The following is a 15,625-nucleotide window of genomic DNA, read 5'->3' as shown; positions in this document are numbered from 1 at the left end:
AGATAAGGATTACATGGAGGAATTGGAACATACTAATTATGACCGATCTCGTCTCATTAATGACTTCGTGGTCAAAAATAAACCTGAACCCAAAACAAAATCGACTAAGGTAATGAAAACTAAGCTGTCCTTCGTCCACTTTTACGATGTAACATTTAAGATCTTTGGATATTAGGTGCAGTTTAACACAAGGAACGACTTCAGTTTCAGTTGTCACTGCATGACTAATAATCACAACTTTGCCTATAACTTCCTTTGTGATGTTTGACTTTTGTCTGGCTTGCATTCATTTTGCAGATCTCTTTAGTCACTACAATGCATCAGTGAAGAAAGATGGCAGCGTTTAAATATTATGATCATAAATGAGACCGTACTTGAACAGATGTAGACATAGTTATGCCAAATTTCTTCATTTCTGTTTGTTTTGGTGTTGTGAAAGGGGGTAGCTGTCCTATCCCTGAAACTCAAAGTCATCCTTGCAAAACTGGGGTTTATGTCCCCACATGGGGTTCATTTTCTTCCCTTTGACTGACTGACTGGCATGACTGGATGTGTAGAGACTGTAAATGTGTAAGCATTGCTCAAAGTGAACTGAGAGGAGTTATAAAAGACATTGAGATATTGTTCTTTAAGGGTATATACAGGACCAATTGGACTGGAGCCAGCAGATGGCATAATGGTTATGTTGCTGGACTCCCACATAGTCGACCACAGTTCAAGTTCCAGACCCGGCAACTTAAAACTCATGCCTGGCGCATGTATGTGCATGCCCAAGATCCCAAAAGGAAAATGGAGAAGGGATTGCAGCATGGTCTTCCACCCTAGGGAATGATTTTTCACTTTCTGTCTTTCTATCTGTCTCTCTGGTGAGCACACGCACCCTACTTCAAAAATACCTCTTAAAAATAAAAAAGAAAAGAAACACCAATTGAACAAACATAATATGCTTCAAATAATAAGAAAATGATCTAAGATTAATGTCTGTATTACCTGTTTCTCTGAAATTTACCACATTCCATAAATGGCATGCACTATTTCACTTCCCTTTTTATTATTATTATTTATACATTCAACCACTATACATCATTTAGATTGTAAAGAGACTTTACCCAGCATGGTATACATCTCAGACCAGCCCAGTTGAAAATACTGTACACATCATCATCCACAGGTAATAAGCTATATCTGTGTCCCACAGGTGTCTTCTACTTAACTGTAGCCATTTCTCAAGTCCCCCTGTCATTGAACTCCAATTTTAGAATATTGAAGTTAAAAAGAAATAGCTAAGGGTCTAGCAAGTGGCATGGTGATTATGGCACTGGACTCTCATATGGCTGACTGCGTTTCGAGTCCCGGACCTGGTGGCTCTAAACTCATGTTGGGTGCGTGTGCATGCATGCCCAAAATCCTAAGAGGAGGATGGAGGGGAAGGGATTGTGTTGTGGTCAGCAACCCCCTCCCCCGCAGGGGGGTGATTTCTCACTTTTTCTCACTCTGTCTCTATGTCTCTGTCTCTGGTGAGCACATGCACCCTGCAGCAGAAATCTCTCTAAACAAAAAAGAAAGAAAGAAGTAATTAAACCTACAGGCATATTTTGGTTTTAACATTAAAATAAGAGAATAGTGTGCTGATGGTAATAGACCATAGTGCTGATTGTCCTGAACATCATTCACGACATAGGTTTCTGTTTTGCTATGCAAAATTATGTCACGACTTTCCAGACGACCCAATACTTCTCAAACTGGAAAATAACACCATGGCTCACTTGACTGACTCACTCTTCTAGGTTTTACCAAGATATGTCCACTCCTTTTTTCTATTTTCAAAACATGTCCACTCTTACTCATTTCATAAGTTAGAGTACAAGCACAAATTCCATATGAACAAAGAGTTCAAAAACAAATGTTAAAATGTATTTAGCAGGCTACTTGCAAAGTTTATATACAAGTGAAGAGCAAATAATCTCCTTAAAAATATTCTGGGTGTACACTTGTCACAGAGAATCTCAAATGAGCAATGCATTTTTCTTATTTGGATTAATGTCTGGATGCTCTGTACTTCTTCCTAATGATTTCCCATCATTCAATTATTATGTATTGGAGCCAACAGATGGCATAGCAGGTAAGGCACTGTATCTCACATAGCTGACTATGGTTTGAGTCCTAGACCTGATAGCTGGAAACTCACCATGCGCAAGTGAGTGTACATATGTGTGTTCAAAATCCTCAGAAGAAAATGGAGGGGAAGGGATAGCAGCATGGCCATCCTCCCTGGGGGGTAATTTCTCACTTTCTTTCTCTCTCTGTTTCTCCGGTGAGTGCTCACACCCTATAGCAAAAAAAATCTCTTATAAAAGAGAAAGTATTATGTATTTATATTAGGGAGTTTTCAAAAAGTTCTTAAAAAGTGTATACCATGAAACAACTATATATGGATTTTAAAATTTTTGCATAAAGATAAATTCATATTTTAATTATATTTTTTGTATAAACCTTTTGAAATATGCTCATCTCTGTATTATACATGTATATTTTATGTACGTGTATATTTTATATATGTATGCATGTACACAAATCTATGTATGTGCATATACACGTATATATATGTGTGCACAAACATACACATATAAAATATGTTTATATTGCTCTGTCCCGTGCATACTATGCAAGGTAGCTGATATTTTGTTTCTTTATGAGTGTTACTTAATTGCAATGGTCCCATTGAAAATTTGGCTTGCTACTCATTGTGAAAACACTTCCTGAAGAGATCTTGAGTCAGGCTGATGAATCTAGTTTTTAATTATGTATCCCCAGCTTGTAATAACTTAAGAAGCTATGTATATTTACAAGTAACTATAGTTTGTTTTAGAATTGATCTTCTAATCAATGAATGGTATCTTTAGAATATTTTGTTTCAATTCATGAATATTTAGCCTGTGTTATTTATACCAAAGACCTTTAATATTTAGCGACTATAAACATTGCAATATTGGTATCTAATATGATGAAGTAATATAATAAATAGGATATGTTTTGCTTTATTGAGAAGTTACTATGAGGGAATCTTGACACACTAAGTCATAAAAACGTGGCAAACACTGGATAGCTTTGGCTTCCCAAGTGCTGGGAAATGGACTTGCACATCAATGGAGAAGGCCCAGGGATTCTAGAAGTTAGTCATGACACGAAGGAGGGCCTAAGTATTTTCAGCTAGCCTTGAGTTTAGAGCCAGGCTTTGCTTTTAAATTTCTCAGAGATACCGTGGTGGATTAAAAGTTGGCCACTGTCCTTTCTTCCCTATATTCAGTCTGTGTTCAATGAGACTTTGTAGCTTCCTCCATCAAAAGGTAATGTCTATTAAAATGGCCTTGGGCCTTGCTTTGGCCAGGAGATTTGCTGAAGAAGTGACATTTTATCACTTCCGAGCCACTCTGTACAATAATATTCACTAATTGGAAATATCCATTAGAAGGAGAATGGTTCCTGAGCTGAGAACATTCATAGATTTGAATCCTATTTAATGATGAAAAAGAATTATGATACATATCATAACATGAATATATCTCAAAAACACGATGCTGAGTAAAAGAAGCCTTACACGAAACAGTAATATCCAATTTATGTCAAAGTTTAGCAGGCAAAGCCAACATGTGGTTGAAAAAATCAAAACAGTGTTCTCATGCTTTCTCCTGGAACCCTGCATCCTTCATGGGATCAAGCCAGAGCTGCCCTTGAGCAGGAGGAGAGACCGTGTGGCCCAGAGCACAGTGAGCACTCCTGCTCCCATTGAGGCAGAAGCCAGAGAGTCAGCAGCAATGGCCAGGGAAACCATAGCCATGGTAAATCCCCTCAGAGACTAGAACCACCCAGTGAGTGCTGCTCTATGCACAGAAAGTGAGCTATGGGATTGTTTGGGATAGATTTGTTTCTCAACAAGAGGTGACGGAAGTGGCTATGACACTGAGTGATAGCATGTTGGCTGATACCGGGGTTACTGACATAGTTCACAACTCCTAATGTACCATAATGTTTACTCCGTTCCAGGGAAGACTTGCAAAACGTCCCTGATTTTCCCACTGCATGCTCATATTATTCATTTAATTCTGTAGAGCACTGGTATATTTTAAATAGCATAACCATAAGCTAAAACTTCCCAAGAATGTTTATCTTTTTAGAACTCTATTCACAAAAATGCTTTCTCTGTGAAAATATTATACTGGGGCAGAATTCCAATTACCTTTAATTGAAATATCTGTTTAAGCCTAGCAGTAGTCACAACCAACCATCAAAATTGATAAAGAATAATTTTTTGAAAGGTAAGTTTATTTTCTTTCTTATAGTTTGCCCAAAGGGCTTGGTCACACTTGGTGTGGCCAAGAAATTTTAGGAGGTAATTTTGTAATGTAAGAAAAAGAACATCCATATAAATTTAGAGACTGGAGCAAAGTTCTAGAGCAGATGAGAGGGATTGTTTTTAGGTTCATTTGGATAATATTACTTTTGTGTCCTTCCTCAAGATGGAGAGTACTGTGAATAACATTTGAAGATAAGCTTATATAGCCCACTGTATGATCCCCAGAACAAGTGGGTCCTTGGAAAAGTCATGATGTGTGTTTGCGTAGAGAAGCACGTCATGACTTTCCAGATGACCCAATAGAAAGAATCCCTCTGTCCATTGAGACCTATGCCCTGTCTGCCAGTGGAGGCCTCTAGGTGTGGACTGTTCCTAGGGGACATCTATAGTCAATCTCGGTTGGAAGGAGCAAGCCTATGAGGCAGAATCCATGGCTTCTGTAATGGGGATGAATTGTTTCCTTCTGTCACTGTCACTTGGGATCCCCAAATTAGCTATAGACATTTCCAGTAATGAATCTGGAAATATAAATCTGTTTCCTAAGTTACAGCAGCTTCTTTTGAAATGGTGTTGGATATCAAATCAGGCGGTAAAGAGGTAATGAATCAGGACAACCTTGATATGAACATTTTAGCAATTCATTAAAATTAGATTGCAAAGCCATTCGGTTTGACTGGGTCAACTGGAATGGGCAGACGGTGTTCAGCTTTGACTCAGTGGGCAGTAGAACGATTTTCTTTAAGACTTAGTCCTAAGTTGGTCTCATGATAGAGACGGTGAAGGGGATGGCCTTTGCAGTCTTCTATAGTGTCCCTTTCATGTGGACGTCAGTACATATGCCATAGCCCGGCTGACTCTTTGGCTCCAAATCATGTACAAGGCTTAATATTCTGAACTTGCTAGAAATTTTTTCCAGAAAGTTTTAGGTGAACTATGATGTGAATGACTAAACTTGACCCTTCGTAGCTGCTTTAATGGGCAAGATTATACATGAATCAAATACCAAGTGAAAAAATTTATTTGCATTTATCGAGATAGTTTCTGTCTAAAGAGAATGCTAATATTTCCCTTACTTTAGGACCCAAAGTAAAACTTTTTAATATTTAGTGATATCATTGTGGCAAATAGTATGTCAATATTTAATTTTCTTACAAAATATGGAATACACAGAAAATCATCTTGGTTGATTAGTCTTTTGGTTCAGTGTTTTAAATTTATTTTCTTAATATTAAGAAGATTCTTTTACCAGCTGCCCAGAGGATGCCTGGTTCTGTCTTCATAGTCTTTGGTAACAAGGAAGACGCCATCCTCCCCGCAGCCCCGGGCGGTATCTTCCTTCCTGTGCCATTACATACTCGGACCCTCAGGAATGCTGTCTAATAAAAAGTGAGGACTTATTCTATGGGTCATCAGAAAAGCCATAACATATTTTTCTATTTTATTCTATGCAAAAATGTGTCAGGACTTTTTCAACAATCCACTGCATTAGCTGGTCGCTAGTGGAGATTTTCCAGAGGATTTGATATGAGATCTTCCAGACTCCATCTGCCTTTTCTGTGAGCTGCTTAAATGCAAATGTGTGTGTGTGTGTGTGTGTGTGTGTGTGTGTGTGTGTTACGATAAAGTATTGTTTAAGAAATATTTATCTCTTTAAAAATGTGCAAATGAGAACCAGAACTTTTAGAAGTTGTTTAAATCGTCACTTGTATTCCCTGCTTGTAGATGTGAATATTGAGCCAAATTTTCTAAAAAATAATTTGAAGGTAAAGATTAAGGACCTAGAAATCTTGCCCTTTCACCTATTCTACTAATTTATTCAGAGAGTTTAAGTAGAGGTTAGCCCAATTCACTAGTTTAAGGATGTTTCTTATATTGCAATTTTGAGGATGGGGGGTTGGAACTATTTAACTGTTAAAGTGTATAAAGATGTGGACCAGCAGATGGTGTACTGGTTATATCACTGGACTTCCACATAGTCGAGTTGAACTGCAGTTCAAGTTCCGGACCCAGCAGCTTAAAACTCATGCCAGGCATATGTGCATGCATGCCCAAAACCAAAGAGAAGAATGGAGGAGAAGGGATTGCAGCATGACCATCCCCCCGAGGGTGATTTCTCACTTTCTGTCTTTCTATCTCTCTGGTGAGCATAAAAGATAACATTAAAAATAGTAATGCAGTGTAACCAGCAGATGGCGTAATGGCTATGTCCATGGACACCCACATGACCAACTTCTGCTCAAGTCCTGGACTGGAGGCCTGAAACTCACGCTGGGTGCATGCATGTGTGTGCCTGAAATCCCAAGGTTTCAAGAGGAGAATGGAGGAGAAGGGATTGCAGAGTGGCCACCTCCTGGTGAGGGGTGATTTCTTGCTTTCAGTCTCTCTGGCAAGTACTTGTGCCCTATAGCAAAAATATCTCCTGGGACCAGCAGATGGCATAATGATTACGTGGACTCCCACATAGTTGACTGCAGTTGGAGTCTCGGACCCAGCAGCTTAAAACTCATGCAGGACATGGGTACATGCCCAAAATCCTGAGAGGAGAATGGAGAAGAAGCAGTCACAGCGTGGCTATACCCTCCAGGGGCACAATTTTTCGTTTTCTGTTTCTGTCTCTCTCTGTCTCACTCTCTCTCTCCAGTGAGCACATGTGTCCTATACCAAAAATCTCTCTCAAAAATAAATAAAACAATATCTCGGGAACCAGCAGTTAGCGTAATGACTGTGTCGCTGGACTCCCACATAGTCGACTGCGGTTCGTGTCCCGGACCCGGTGGCTTAAAACTCACACTGGGCACATGTGCGTGCATGCCCAAGATCCCAAGAGGAGAATGGAGAAGAAGCAGTCACAGCGTGGCTATACCCTCCAGGGGCACAATTTTTCGTTTTCTGTTTCTGTCTCTCTCTGTCTCACTCTCTCTCTCCAGTGAGCACATGTGTCCTATACCAAAAATCTCTCTCAAAAATAAATAAAACAATATCTCTAAAAAAATAGCAATACACTCAAACAGCACAGTACTATATTGTAAAATAAATTCCCAAACTATTTAAAGATAATAGAAAATTATCACACTGTATTATTACACCATAAGAAAGTTGTTACACAAAGCAGTGTGCAATATGACACTAATTCTATAAAAATAGCCTGCTTTTTTACATAGCAAATATATTTAGAATTATGGACAAGAAATATGTATAAGTGTTTAATACTGGATGGTAAAATTCAATTAGCATAAAGCCTACTTCATGGTTTCTTCTGATTTAAATATATGTGCTTCATCACAACCATTTTAAAATCTCACACAGCTTGTAAGTGACTGAGCCAGGATTTGAAATTAGATGGTTCTATTCCCCAAACTGCTTTTCTTCTTTGCTGCACCAGCAAGACAAAAGCAGTTCAGGATGTGACGTTTTTAGTCCAGTAGCTTTGTGGGTAGCATTTCAGTTTCATCCCCCAAAGTGTATTGACCACTTACGCATCAGAAGCCGCTAAGCACTTTCTAAGCATTTCTCATTTAGTTCTCATGGTAACTCAACAACAGTAAGCTGCGGTGTTCTCATTTGACCATGGGTGGGGGGCAGTTAAACGGTTCTAAAGAGGTACGCCTTTTGCCCAAGTCTCAGGTGGGCAGGCACAGAGCTGGGATGGTCACGCTGGGACAGTATCTTCTTACCCCAGGCTCTGGTTTTCTGCCTCCACTGCCGTCAGCACGATAGTTAATGTAGGATGCATGCTCACAGATAATACCCACCCCTTTTGAAAGCCCTAAAATATTGCTGTGAAATAAAGCAGCTCTATGTTCTTTTGTTTTGCTTTTTAAAAAAGTTTTTGCTACGTAGGGTGTGTGCTTGCTAGAGAAAAAGAGAGAGGGAAAGTGAGAAAGCTCTCCCCAAAAGGGATAGCCATACCACAATCCCTTCTCCTCTATTCACCTCTCAGGATTTTGGGCATGTACACATGCACATGTGCCCAGTGTGTTTTTCAAGCTACTGGGTCCAGGACTCGAACTGCACAGTTGGTTGGTCCTGTAGGATCATCTACCTTAACCTATGCTACTTGTTGGACTGCAGCTCTGTGTTTGAATAATTGTGTCACTGAGTCACTGATTCCCCACCCTAGATTGACCTGTTTGCAGTTTATTTTTGCAACAGAAACAACTAAGTAAAAACAGAAGGGAAGTTTGATATGACATCACAACCATTTTAAAATCTCACACAGCTTGTACATCTCAGCAAAAATAGTTACAAGGAAAAATGGTTTCTATTCCTTGCATTTCCCAATGTTCAGTTGACCAAATGTGTTTACTATGGCACAGAACTTTCCTTCCCAATCAAGAAACAAAGGAAAACCACCCCCTCTCTACACATGCACAACAGCTGCTGCAGCTGCCAACAGCTACGAGGGGAGGTAAAACTCATCTAGACCAGAAGGCTAGGGAAGGAAGACGTGGAGACATTTTAACTGTCAGAGTAGAATTTGGTGAGGGGGGATTTGTGGAGGTAGGTATCTTTAGTTCCATGAAAAACTGTGTAGAAATACAAAGGGCTTATTGAGGAAGACTTATTTCATAAGCAAAACAAGGAAACAAAACAGGATGCCAAAGATGTTTTCTCTTTCCTGATATTAATGTCTTAAAAATAGGTTCAAAGGAAACTCTTCAGATCACCAATTTATTGTTTTTTCCCCATGAGTGCTTCAAAGTTCATCTTGGAAGGCTATTTACTAAGCCTCCCTGCAGGACTTGAGCTCTAAACGGAGTGCTGCAATCACACGCCTGCAGAAATTTTACACACACTTAGTTGTGTGAAAATAATTCAGCAAATTAATGTGTAAACATACCAGTTAAACAGTGCAGGTCATTTTTCTGCTTGCCATGTATAATTCAATCAATGATAGGCTCACATCACACCAGTTTTCTAATTGCTTAGAAATGAAATCAGCCAGAGATATCAGATCAGAAACTATGCTATTTAGAGATTGTGTTAAAATTAAAATCTATCCCATCAATCTGCCTCAAGACCTCCGGGCTGTATGTGTTGTAGAAAGAGCAGTTGATGGGGAGTTTTGTTCTTAATAATTATAATAATGTGAAATAATTACAACAGCTAACACTCATTAACACCTTCCAGGGATTTTTGTTGATAACTTCTATTCTTATATCGTCACAATAATTCTACAAAGTATGGTCTAATTTTTCCCCCACTTGGTAGGTGAGGAAAAGCAGGCTCAGATGGCTACGTAGCTTTCACGTTACAGTATTGCTGTAAGTTGCAGCAGGAGTTAGAGTAGACCATCACCCACCTTGTCAAGCACTGTGCTGCCGTGGACATCAGGGAGGGATGTGCAAGGGGCTGTAGAAGCCACAAGACAAGTGTATTGGGTACCTAGAGAGCATGTTCACATGGCTGAAAAATGATCATGTACATTAGGGATCAGGACTATTGTACTTTACTTGATGTTTTTGTTTACGAAGAAAATATTATAAAATTAGGACCAGCAGATGGTATAATGATTACATTGCTGAACTTCCACATAGTTGACCATGGTTCAAGTCCCAGACCTGGAGATTTAAAACTCACACTGGGCGCATGTGCGTGCATGCCCAGAATCCTAAGAGGAGAATGGAGGAGAAGTGATTGAGGTGTGGCCGACTCCCTGCGGGATGAGTTCTTGCTTTCTGTCCCTCTGTGTCTCCAGTGAGTACATGTGTCCTGTATCCCCCCCAAAAAAAAGTAAAATAAAGAGCACATTATAAAATTGAGGCTACTATGCCTGGAACCTGATAAATCATAAAAATATCCTTCCCTTACTTGTTTATAGCTCTTCATCTCTCCATTCACTTTGGCATATAGATGTCTTAATTCCACTAAATGAATCAATCAAAACATGAATATTTGGGGGCCAGCAGGTAGTGTGGTGGTTAAGGTACTGAACTCCCACATTGCCAACTATGGTTCTGGTCCTAGACTCTACAGCTTAAAATTCATTCTGGGTATGTGTGCATGTGTGCCCAAAAATGCTGAGATGAAAATGAAGGAGGATGGACTATGGCATGGCCATCCTCCTAGGGAGTGATTTCTCACTTAAAATAATAATAATAATTTGAGCAGTTATCACTCTTCTTAATAGAGAAACAAATGTCAACAGAGTAAAAGCACTGTTGTGTTTATTGACTAATTTCTCATAATTATAGATTTTTTTTGGTTATTGTTTAGTTGGAGTGGTTACTGATTGTTTTGTTGGAGTGGTTGACTTCTTTCAAGGTACAAACCAATGTTCCAGATGAGGGTTTCAGTCACATATTTTATTATGAAATAAACCCATTTGATTTTATTAGTTCCTTTATACCATGGACAATTCAAACACAGGTAATACAGTAATCTACCATGTATTGTTTAAGGACTTCAAACTGTTCTGTAAAGTTAAATTGCCTATTTCGTAAGTCTCCTGGAACATTCACTTTTAAGCGTGTGATTATTTCAAGGCTATATTCACTGTGTCTTCCTAAGCTCAATGTCTTGTCAGCCCCAATTACAAGCCGCCTGTGGAGACCTTCTTGACAGAAGTAAATGTCATCCTTTGTTGCATCTCATCATGTGGATGTTAACCATGGGGGGGGGGGCAAGGGGTTCTGTTTTATTCATTTATTTACGTGTAGGCAATAGTTCATTCCATTACCCTCATATTACAATCACATCATTGTGTGTAGCCCAGAGCCAACACAATACAATGTCAAGTGTATCAGATGCAGGGTTTTTCAGAAACCCCACAAAGGTTTCTATTGTACCTTTCTCCAGTGAGCAAGATAATTATGCAATTTCCTTTAAAGGATAAAAAAAATGTATATAAATTCTGGTGAAGTTTATTCAGCCTTCAAAAAATTACCTGGTTTACCAATAAAAAAGTTAGTTGTGTTCACCAGACCACTATTATTCAAAATGAGGCATACCTCCTACCTTTCATATAATTTTCCTGGCTCATTCAAATAATACATGCAGTAGATTACCAAAAATTGACAGTAAAATCATCAGCATGTCACTGACATTACACAACTAAATGTCACTTAGGTGAATCATGCATAGATGCTATTAACCAATGGCACATGAGGCAACCCCTCAGTCTACCCCATAACCACCTCCTAAAAATAAATTAATGAAAAGCAGTACAGAAGTTCTTATAAAGAGATGGGTTGTCTAGTTTTTTTTTTTTTTTTAAATCATTATGCATAGATGCTATTAACCAATGGCACATGAGGCAACCCCTCAGTCTACCCCATAACCACCTCCTAAAAATAAATTAATGAAAAGCAGTACAGAAGTTCTTATAAAGAGATGGGTTGTCTTTTTTTTTTTTTTTTTTTAAATCATTATTCAGACTCAGGCATTTAAAGAGTTGTCTAAAAACCCTCCAGTCAAATGCTTTGTGCAGCATTCAATATGTAACACCCCAGCTAATGGAAAAGGCAGGCGGTGGAAGGGAGAACTTTCCCTTGTCATGCTGAAGAGTGCTTTAAAGAAGATTGTCATTTGAGTGTCTGTTGTCAGCAATGAAGGATTCCCAATGCAGCTGAACCCTGAATTCTGACTGTGGTATGTTTAAAAGTACATCGATTTAGAAAGTCTCTATTTTCTATTTTCTTAAATGTATGTAGAGAAGCCAATTGGGAAACATTGATTTTGATTTCAGAATTAGGAATGATTGTATCTGTCACTTTAAAATGTTAGAATCGTGTTTTAAAATGAGAAATCATGTCTAAATGTGTTATTTTTACAGCATCACTATTTAGCTTGCATGCAAGTCCAGTGCTGTCTCTCAAGCTTTACCTCTCTTTAAATGTATTTGATTATTAATGTCCTTGGAAGAGTTAGTCTTAAATTCTACTTTAAAACAGTTCTTGATTCAAGAATATGTAAGATATAATTACATTTAAAAAGGTATATTTAAGCACTCTTAAATTATTTTTTATTAATAATTTCCATCAAAGTAAACTAAGAAAAATATGAATTTAAAGCAGCATATTTCATGGCATTAAATGTTAAAATAAACAAATGACACAGGTATGAACAATTCAGTATGATGTAGGCTAGGGAACAAAATGTTTTCAACCTACTGTTTTCATTTTTTCACAGTTTAATGTCTATTTTGTCTCAGTCTTTGTTTGAAAATGCTAAATGCTTCCATTTGGAAATCAGAAGTCCAATTTCTGCATCTTCCTCAGATGACTTAGAGAGGGAATAATCACTGATATGGAAATAAGCATTCTATGTAAGAAAAATAAGTACTTACAAGATCCATATGCAATATTTAAAATATAAAACTCAGCAAGCAGGAAAGGTATACTCCTTTAAGTGTCTTTTGTGTGAATTCCTTCTTTTAAGTGGACATTTGAAACTCATGCATTTAAAGAAGGCTTATTTAATTATTATACCTCAATAGAAAACCACAGACTATGCTTCATTGTAGACTATTATACAGAGGCTTGGCTTGAGATCTTCATTAGATAAACCAGGGAAACTTTGTTTTTGAGTAAATAAAAATAGATAGCAAGAGAATAATGTAAGAGTGTCCAAGTAGTAGCACTTGGAACAATGCCTATTATGTTATGGAAATGCAATATTGTGTTTTAACTTCAGTTCCTGTTTTACTTGTGTATAGAGTATTTATATTTACATTTGAGTTTTTATTCTCCCCAGGCATACATGTCTCATAATGTGGCATTCAGAGCCACATTCTACCCAGCTGTGCAGGTTGAGTAACTCAGGCGTTTTTGATCCATTCTGCAGTTTGTCTTCTTTGTAACACCACGATATTCTGGTGCTCAGTGAACCAGCTCTATTTCATAGGACACTCCGAACATGAAAAACTATCAATTCCAGGTTCATTGAAGTAACAGGAATCACTGTGGGAAATTTTCACCTCAAAAGCAAACTGTGTAATAAGTCATCTAGAGCAATTCCTTGTTTGAATCTTGAGAGAAATAAAATAGGCAGTTTTTTTGCATACTTATACTTGCTTATAACTAAATTGTCATGTGAATGTTGTTTTAGATCTTAGGACTCTTTCAGAGGAATGTATGTACTACATGCTTACACGTTGACAGTCATAAACATGTTTCATGATTCTAAAGGCTAACGTAAAAGTAGAATCATTGCTAGTTGTTAAACTAAAATTTAAAAGAAATGCTCTTCAGACATTTCTTCCTCAATAAAAAAGAGCGATTATATTTAGTGATAGATTCCAATGTCACAGTCTAAGAAAATTTGCTACATCAACTTCTAAACAAAACATACGTGTTTTCTAAAAAGATACCTTACAAAAATAGTTGTCAAGCTAGTGAATATCAGAATTACCAGTAGGGTTTGTTAAACTAGATTGCTGGGCACTGCTTCCGAGAGTTTCTGATGACAATAATCCCAAAGATGCGTTTGCACCTTTGACAAGTTTCCAGGTGATGCTGATGCTGCTGGTGCAGGTACCACTTTGAGAAGAAGCATCTTCCATCTCTCCCCAATATCTCCAGGGCACACTGCATTTTGAGAACCCACCATGTGCAAGACTCTACACTAAGTGGGTATGCATTGAGGAACAGAGCAGGCAAAATCCCTATGCTTGCAAAGGCAGAAGCCTAGTAGAGGAGTTTGAAAATAAATAAGCAAGCCAGCACATAAATACATATTTACAAGTTGTGCTAAGGCATGTGGGAGCACAGGGTAGTGGAAGAGGTGCTACTCAGGGTTATCAGGAAAGCAGCCTCTCAGATGGTTTTGAGGGCAAGAACTGAAAGAGGGCAGAGTTGAAGCCAGAGGCATTCAAGGCAGAAGGGCAGCCTCTGTGAGGGCCCTAGGGTGGGAACCTTGATGTGCTCTAGAAACTGATATGTGGCCTGTGTGGCAGGAACAGGGAAACTGGGCACCAGGATGGCCAAGATGCGAGGAGAGAGAGAGGTAAGCAGCAGGAAGGTGCAGGGGCCCCTGATGGGGAGTTTGGGCTCCTTCCAGTGAAGAGGGTTTTGAACTGACTTCTGTTTTTATGAGCTCACTACGCCCCTGAGGGTGAGGGTGCGATGTGTGGGGCGGCAACATCAGAGCAGCGCAGCTGGACGGCGAGGGTGGCAGGCTGAGGCTGGTTGCAGCTCAGGTGAATACATCAGACGGTTTCCAGTATCAGACGTGGAAACCACTTAGACATGTCACCACGGAGGTGGCAGTTATTGAAAATCACTTTGAGCTTGAGTACCTGATGACTTAGAAACAGGTCAAGGAAGTAAACTAAGCAGCTTAAAAAGCAAATTATAATCATAAAGTATGATCATGTGTATGTGTGAGATATTCATTAAGAGTTGTAGGGATTTAGATGAGTTCTTAATATCCTTGATCCTGTTTTCTGCACTGCACATTATTATAACGTTTTTAAATTCAAATATGTCATTGAAACAAACTGACATTGGTCATTTTGATCAAGTATGGGCTAATGTAAATGTCCTTGCTGTAAGAACAGGCTCGGCTAAGCTGTGAGGGCTGCTACATTAGGTATATTGAAGACATTTTCAGTTTAGAATATTCTGAACTTCGATGGACAGAGCAGACTGTAACTCTGGTGTCAGCTGAGGAGCATCTGTGTGCTATCTGTGCACACTCACATGTGCACACACACAGCTAAATGCATAGTTTACAGAAGGGAGAGGAGAGAATGAGAGGAAACGAACTGAGCTTGCAGTAGCAAGTACCTCTGAGCTGCTGTCTCTAGCACTGCTTTCCCTTTCTCTCCAGTTTTTATTGGTCTTGCATTATCAGGAAAACAAAAGCAGTGCACAGAAAAATGGAAAAGGAGTAGAAAATGTCACCCTCAGGAGCAGAGGGAAAGGTTTGGCTCCTTGGAGGAAGAGCATGTGCAACACTGAGAAATTTGGACTCCGTGGTGTGCGTGTAGGTGCCAGAACAAGACATCCCTGGCCATAGCACCGAGTATAGGGAGCAGTGGGCTGCAGAGCGCAGGGGCTTGAGGACAAGAAGGACTCGTAGAACACGTCTTACTCAGGAGCCTCTATTGCGTCCTACCTAGGAGCAAACTTCCACGACATCCTTACTGAGCACTTGCAGTAATACTGAGCTTCATTCAAATGTCACCGAGCAGCCGCTGAGGGCCCTAACACAGCATTCAAATGAGCTGGAGTTATGCTGCCAGCTGATCTGACTTCCATAAGACAAGTCAGTTCATTTAATAAGCACCTCAATTCAACTCGAGGACAAATGTGTCAGCGGGGGCTCTTC

General features: G+C 39.1%; 1 protein-coding gene across 1 annotated transcript in view; it reads left to right on the top strand.

Annotated features, from left to right (window-relative positions):
* The first annotated feature begins 2 nt into the window (after positions 1-2).
* Positions 3-15,625, top strand: part of ANO3 (anoctamin 3) — a 201,450-nt gene continuing 185,827 nt past the window's right edge. Inside the window, exon 1 of the mRNA XM_027775367.1 lies at positions 3-109. Within this exon, the coding sequence (XP_027631168.1) occupies positions 14-109 (96 nt within the window). The 5' untranslated portion in view covers positions 3-13. The remainder of the gene's footprint in view (positions 110-15,625) is intronic.

This window comes from Tupaia chinensis, unplaced genomic scaffold (assembly GCF_000334495.1).
Source record: "Tupaia chinensis unplaced genomic scaffold, TupChi_1.0 Scaffold000555_1, whole genome shotgun sequence".
NCBI lineage: Eukaryota > Metazoa > Chordata > Mammalia > Scandentia > Tupaiidae > Tupaia > Tupaia belangeri.
Note: the sequence above shows the minus strand (reverse complement) of the source record. Positions and strands in the feature narration are given on the sequence as shown.